At 37.8% G+C, this 7,500-nt stretch overlaps 1 protein-coding gene across 7 annotated transcripts in view; it reads right to left on the bottom strand.

The window, feature by feature from the left end:
• Window positions 1-1,462: 1,462 nt before the first annotated feature.
• LOC122259885 (M13 family metallopeptidase neprilysin 2) overlaps window positions 1,463-7,500 on the bottom strand; it is a 126,071-nt gene continuing 120,033 nt past the window's right edge. For all 7 annotated transcript variants that reach the window (XM_043026853.2, XM_086531848.1, XM_086531846.1 and 4 more), the window contains 4 exons: window positions 6,713-6,881; window positions 6,116-6,234; window positions 4,956-5,087; window positions 1,463-4,498 (listed from right to left, as the gene is read on the bottom strand). In XM_043026853.2, the coding sequence (XP_042882787.1) occupies window positions 4,160-4,498; window positions 4,956-5,087; window positions 6,116-6,234; window positions 6,713-6,881 (759 nt within the window). In that variant the 3' untranslated portion in view covers window positions 1,463-4,159. The remainder of the gene's footprint in view (window positions 4,499-4,955; window positions 5,088-6,115; window positions 6,235-6,712; window positions 6,882-7,500) is intronic.

Genomic DNA, 7,500 nt, shown 5'->3' with positions numbered 1-7,500 from the left:
ATTGTAACTGAATTTCCACGGTATAGATTTTAAACATAATTCCTCTCCTTTACTCTATCAATTACAAAGGATACTACATATGTTCTAATGAAGGTAATATGATGGGAAATTGTCCTAAAGCCATTGGATATTCCTTACCGCTTGAATTATATCAAAGAGATCAAAGCATATCGAAATGATTAAGACGTCCCCTTCAAAAAAAATCTTGGCTCCTGCAAACGTTTAATTTTCTATAGTTACAACTCATGCATTGGATTTTGACGCCTTAGGCTTTTTCGTCTCTATTTGCATGAAGTCTGTTGTTGGATCATGAATTAAATTAATGAAAGAGTTTCGACAGTAGGGTACCTCAGGAAGACACATATGTTTGACTTATTAATGGATGCCCATAGTATTATCGTAGTAGGTTTGTTGATAATCATTGCACAGTTTAATGTTGATTTATCCTTTTTGAGTAAGTAAATTGCTGGAAGCTTCATGGATGCATTTAGCAGTTCTGCTTGTAAGCCCACTCCTGGTGCCTTAGGACTAGTGTTTATTTTATTTATTTATTTATTTTTTTTCTTCTCTTATAATTGTTCTAGTGCTATACTCTTTGAAAATTTATGAATTGATTCATTTATTCAATATGTTGCTAGAACTTACTGCGTGATTATATTGCATTAAAATTGATTTTGAATGTTTGGTGTCATAGAAACAATGACTTACATATAATACATCTGAACAAACCGTCTTCAGTTAAAAGCAGAAAACCTACCAGAAAAAAAACGTCATATTGCTGACTGACTGATGGTGTGAACAGGTTTTCCTTATTAAATGGCCTCGCTAATCAATTCTTTTTATAGAATTCATACAGCCCTTTGTTAACCAAGATGCTGTCTCTCGCTGCTGAGCGCTGATTAAACGAATAAGCACCGTGATTAATGATAAATGATCATAAATTGAGGATTTACGCAACGGAAAAGCTCACTTGCATTGTTTCTCTAAAGCAGAATCACAGATGTGTGTACGTTTGTGTATCAGTCTATATGTTTATAAGGATAAGGATAAATCCTTATTTTATAAGTGTATCATATGCATCTATAGGTTATGCATGGGTCTGATGACTGCGGTTGCCTTACATTTGCATAGAGCAAAGCTTCCTTGTGTAAAATACACCTTTCATGTCCTTTGTTATGCTACTTCTTACAAATTTGTTTTCTATGAAATCTTAAACTTCTTATTGATAAAGCTTTAGAAGTTTTCATGTACGATGTGTCCCAGGCCATGTCAACTGTCTTGTATCTAAATTTACATAAATTTTGTGAAGGCAATGTATAATTTACAATTCAACAACCAATTAATCAAATTCTCATTAGAGGTAATAAATGTTTTGCTTTATTTGTTGTTCGTCCAAACCAGAATCTATATACAATATGTGAATGAATCAATTTGACATCCAGGCACAAAAATAAACACAGAGTTCACACACATTTTATTAATTACAATACATAACACTATATTTCCATTTACATGAACCCAGTAGATGTGCTGTACGTAATAAAACATACATATTGATGATTATTAAATATAGCGGTTCTAAAAATAGTGCTTTCTTTAATATTAAAATATGAATCATGATATGTTCACAATATACTGGTTATGATGTGCGCTGTCAGATGATGCAGTGAAGACAATATGGAATAAAAAAAAGGGGGGGCAAGATAAAAAGAAAGTAGAAGAGAAAATAACAAAAAAAGGTTGAGGGGGATATATATATTTATATCTTGGTCCATTTTCTTTGCGAGATATTTTGAACTTTTGCCAACAATACAAAACCGGAAAGACCAGTGGAGACATGGAGATACAAAAATATATGTGAAAGCGGAATCATTATAAGTTAGAAAAGGTACTTGAAAGAATGAACAGAGGGGGAAAAAACGTGGATTGTGAAATCGTATTCATGTACTTATACATAAATAGATCTATATTGAAGCATCAATTCCAAAAAAATGAAGTGGAAAACAAAAACCAAGAAAGCATATGGTGAATAAATAAAGGCAGATAAGGAGGAAGTGAGAGAGAGAAAAAAAAACATACAAAAATCTAAAAAAAAAAATAAAATAAAAAATAATCTGCTCATAATTTAGCTTAGCTTTTCATAAGACTCATTCTTAAAGCAAGAAGCTTTAATAAATGCTCAGGATGCAAAATATATCATATAAACCGGGTTCTCTAACCTGTAATTTGACGGAGGTCGAACAGTGAGAAATAAAGAGTAACTTTTAGGGATTCATGTGGTTAAAGAAGAAAAAATATATATATAATTAAAAATATTTTCTTTTTTTGAATTTCGTTATGACCCTTGAGATGAAATGACCTCATCTACTAAAAGACTCCGTACAAAACCCGTCAAAATGAAATAAAAACGACCTGATATGTCAAAAGAATAATGATGATTAAAAAGAAATGTAGGATTAACAAAAACAAACCTAAATGACTACCTAAGTAAACAAAGATTCTAACTTCTATCACTCCGCAAAAACAAACAAACAAAAAAAAAAAACACGTGTTATCAAAGCACATAAACCATGAAGCTTTTAAGGACTGAACTGAAGATTCAAACACAAAATGATCGCCTAAAAGTTATAAAAAAAAGAAAAAGGAAAATAAAAACACAAATACGACTTAAAACGATGGTACATTCCACAGGAACTTTTTACTGTTTGAAGATATTTGTACAAAACTTACGTGTAAATCGTATCTCTCTAGAAACAAAACCAAACGCCATCTTGTTTACGACAATTTCGCGGTGGTTAACTAAGCTTTAGAATCTCGTCCTTGTGCAGGTCTACCAGAAGTGTTATATTGGCTTACCACCTGCCCTACGCCATCTTAAGTCGGTATCCCATCACATTTTCTTTTTTTTCCTTATCTCTGTGGCAAATTCGTCATAAAAATATCTGAATGATATATAAGTACTAGTGTATAACGCAAAATCAAAGTGAATAGATTTTTTTTTACATATAGAATTTCACTGCAGTTTTATGAAGACGGCTCAAAAATTCTCAAAAAAAAAAAGGTCGAGGTAATGAAATCGTCACAAAAAATGAAGCATGAATTATTGAACATGTAAAAAAAAAAAAAACACTTGTACTCCTAATCCCGTATAATTTGCTAATCAAAACAAAACAGAAAATATGAAAAAAATGAAATTTTATGCATTTCCATTCCTCCACGCGCTTGAAGAGGGGGAGACTAACTTAAAAAAAGCTTCCGGATCATGGTTTTCCCTCGAGGTTTGATTAAAAATTCGACTTTTTAAAAAATCCTGACTTTGTATATACTCTTATTAAAAATATATATATATAAATCTTTCAAAACCTACTCAGCTTGTCTAAGAACATTTTTTTTTCGCAAACCCATCCTCGCGGCCCAGCCGGAGAAACGGACGCCTACTACACGTGCACGGCTCAAAGAAAACGGGAAATCGGGAACCTGCTTTGCGAGGGGAAACTATTTCATTTCATTATATATATAATATACTTTTATATACATATATATATTATATATATGCATATACATATATATAATATATATACATATGTATATAATATATAATATATGTATATAATATATAATATATGTAATCTATATACTATATATGTATATTATATATATCATATATAAATTTGTGTGTAATTTTAACTCGTTCAAAGGGATTCCCGATTTACCGCACTTTTAAGTCAATGTGCGGCCAGGAATTTTATTTTTTTTCTCACGTTTTTTTATTGTTTTATAATCTTTTTTAAGTATTTTATTCATTATGTATTTTTTCTTTGTTTTACCCAGGTTTTCTTAAAGGGAGAGGTTAGGGGATGTGATACGCTGGCATCCTGAAGTAGCAATAAAAAGTAGTAATGATAAAGATAAAATTGGACTGGCAGTCCCCTATAGCAACCATGGAGCACCAGGTAGGAGATAATTACATTACGTGTTGGACCGTCAAAACAGAAAATAAAAATCATATATTGCCGAGTCCATTCATTAACACCAAAACGATCTCTTCCGCAATAAAACTAAGTAAAACTCAAAAAATAGAAACGGATGCTCAAGATAAATTACGATAAAAAGAAGCCTGTATCCCCGTGCCCGCTCGCCCTCGCCGCGCGTCCGTGCGTTACCAGACAGCGCAGCGCTTCTTTGGGTTCATCTTGGTGCCGGCGGGACAGCCCCAGTCCTTGGAGAACTCCGGCAGGTTGCTGAAGGGCCCGTTCACGCGGAACTCCGCCGGCGAGTGAGCGCCCGTCAGGATGCGGAGCTTGAGGCTCTCGGGTCGGTACTTGCCGCACCACACGTTGGCGGCCGACAACCAGAAGAGCTGGCGCGTGCTGAAGTTGAGCGACGGCAGCGGCTTCTCCTCGCCGTTGTCCCTCTCCCACTGCAGGTAGGCGTAGTAGGCCTCCTTGATGCCGCCGTTGTCAGCGATGTTCTCGCCCTGCGTGTTGATGCCGTTCAGCTGCCGGGGGAGAAAGAGAGGTTGAGAGGGCGCCTGGGGAGAGCAGTAGGTAGTCTAATGATTTGGAGGTATTTCCGAAATAATTGTTCTCTCACGAAAGTACTGCCGATTGATATTTCATGCAGACTGTTTTTCAATCAAATGCACACCGAAACAAGGCGTTTCGAAGCTTCGTTATGACATTTTTTGCAGGATCACTCTTAAGATTGCATCCTATCCCTTCCTCCTCAAGTAAACTAATGGATTAAAAGAGTTCAGTGATCATTACACACACTTTTCAATGACATTCCCTACAGAATTACCACGTTCAACCTAACAAGCTGAGGTGTGTGAGTGTGAGTCCCTTCCTCCCTCCCTCCTTCCCTCCCTCCCTCCCTCCTTACAATAAACCCTGCCGAATATCCATCATCCCTTTCCCTTACCAACAACAAAACAAACAATCCTCAATAACCCTTACATTCATATTAACTTCCTTGGCAGTGTAATTTCCGTACTGATAGATGATGCACTTCGTCTTCTCCAAGAACTTGTCTTTGGTTTCCTTCTCCCACCAGTCGCGGAGGTCACCTTTCTCATCGAACTGACGGCCCTAGAAGAAGAAGAAGAAGAAAAAGAATAAAACACAAATGTTAATTCATAGATGGATGAAATAGAGAGATGCCGGGAATAATGAAAGGCGAATATTTAATCAAAGGTCGTGGGTTGGATGTAACGAACGCATTGGTGTTGGATAAATAAAACTATAATTGATCGGAATGGTTGAGCAAATATGAAAATGTTTGCAGGCTATAGATATTCAGTCTGATGTTTACAGAGACAACTAAGAAATACATGCAAAAGTGAGTGAGTAAGCCTGTGTTTGTATCTGTGTGTTTGTATCCGTTTGTTAGTATCTGTTTGTTTGTCTCTGTTCGGTCTGTGTTTGTGTTTGTCTCTGTTCGGTCTGTGTTTGTGTTTGTGTTTGTCTCTGTTCGGTCTGTGTTTGTGTTTGTGTTTGTCTCTGTTCGGTCTGTGTTCGTCTCTATATTGTCTGTTTGTGTCTGTGTAAGTATATGTGTATGTATATGTGCACATGTGCATGTGAGTGTTTGTGTGCTTATGCTTATGTGTGTATGTTTGTTTAGTATATAAATGTACTGATACATACCCGTGTATTATTGTGCATTTGTATATGGAAGCAAGAACCAGTGCAAATGTAAGCATATGTGTGTGTGTGTGTGTGTGTGTGTGTGTGTGTGTGTGTGTGTGTGTGTGTGTGTGTGTGTGTGTGTGTGTGTGTGTGTGTGTGTGTGTGTGTGTGTGTGTGTGTGTGTGAGTGAGTGAGTGAGTGAGTGAGTGTGTGTGTGTGTGTGTGTGTGTGTGTGTGTGTGTGTGTGTGTGTGTGTGTGTGTGTGTGTGTGTGTGTGTGTGTGTGTGTGTGTGTGTGTGTGTGTGTGTGTGTGTGTGTGTGTGTGTGAGTGAGTGAGTGAGTGAGTGAGTGTGAGTGTGAGTGTGAGTGTGAGTGTGAGTGTGAGTGAGTGTGAGTGTGAGTGTGAGTGTGAGAGTGAGAGTAAGTGTGTGAGTGTGTGTGTGTGTAGATCTGCATACATTAATACATAATCAACACAAAATCCTTACAGAGTCGTCGAATCCGTGGGTGATTTCGTGGCCGATGACGTAACCGATTCCGCCGAAGTTCATGTACTTGGGTCGATCCGCCTCGAAGAACACGCCCTGCAGGATGCCGGCGGGGAATTCTACGCAGCGGAGGGAGCGGCGACGGATCGGAAACAGGTTAAAAAAAAAAAAATTAGGAACTTTATATTATCATTATTTTTATTATTACTATTATTATTATTACTATTACTATTATTATTACTATTATTATTGCTATTACTATTACTATTATTATTGCTATTACTATTACTATTATTATTGCTATTACTATTACTACTATTATTATTATTACTATTACTACTACTATTATTATTATTATTATTATTATCATTCTTCTTATTATTATCATTATTATTACTATTATCATTATTACTATTATTATCATCATTATCCTTCTGTTATCATTATAAGTTTCTTATGTCGAGAGAACTGTTCTGTGAACCACGTGTCAAAGAAACAAAACCTTCAATTAACACACATTATAATAAAAAAATAAATAAACACATATCATCAATAACAGAAACGACAAAAAAAAGAAAGAATAACAAACAAACTCACGGATGGAGTTTTCGAGGGGGCTGTAGAAGGCGTTGACGATGGCGGCGGCTCCGTGGTTCCTCCAGTCCAGTTTGTCGATCTTCTCGCGAAGCTTCTTGAAGGAGTAGTTGGTGCCGAAGATGGTCAGGTTCCGCATGTTCTCCAGGAGGTCGCCGTTGGAGATTTGCAGCTGGTGGGGGGGAGAGAGGGAGGGTGAGGAGGGTGTCATTAGTGAGAGAGAAAGAGAGAGAGGGGGAAGGGGAGGGAGAGAGAGAGGGGGAAGGGGAGGGAGAGAGAGAGGGGGAAGAGGAGGGAGAGAGAGAGAGGGGGGAAGGGGAGAGAGAGAGGGGGGGGAAGGGGAGAGAGAGAGAGGGGGGAAGGGGAGGGAGAGAGAGAGAGAGGGGAGGGAGAGAGAGAGAGGGGGAAGGGGAGGGAGAGAGAGAGAGGGGGAAGGGGAGGGAGAGAGAGAGAGAGGGGGAAGGGGAGGGAGAGAGAGAGAGAGAGGGGGGGAAGGGGGGGGAGAGAGAGAGAGGGGGGGAAGGGGAGAGGGAGAGGTGTCATTAGTGAGAGGGAGAGAGAGAGAGGGAAGGGAGGGTGTCATTAGTGAGAGGGAGAGATGAGAGGGGGAAGGGGAGGGAGAGAGGGGGAAGGGGAGGGAGAGGGATAGAAAGTTAGAAAGAAAAAAAAAGATAGAAAGAGAGAGAAAGACAGAAATAAATTAATTAGAAAGACAGATAAATAGATAAAGAGAGAGAACATGTGTGTGTTCAAAACTAAAATTCCTGATGATATGATGATATACAACCAAT

This window comes from Penaeus japonicus, unplaced genomic scaffold (assembly GCF_977035675.1).
Source record: "Penaeus japonicus unplaced genomic scaffold, GWHDUDI00000001_assembly GWHDUDI00000036, whole genome shotgun sequence".
In the NCBI taxonomy this organism is placed as follows: Eukaryota; Metazoa; Arthropoda; class Malacostraca; order Decapoda; family Penaeidae; genus Penaeus; species Penaeus japonicus.
The sequence above is the reverse complement of the archived record's forward strand: the minus strand, read 5'-3'. Positions and strand labels throughout refer to the sequence as shown.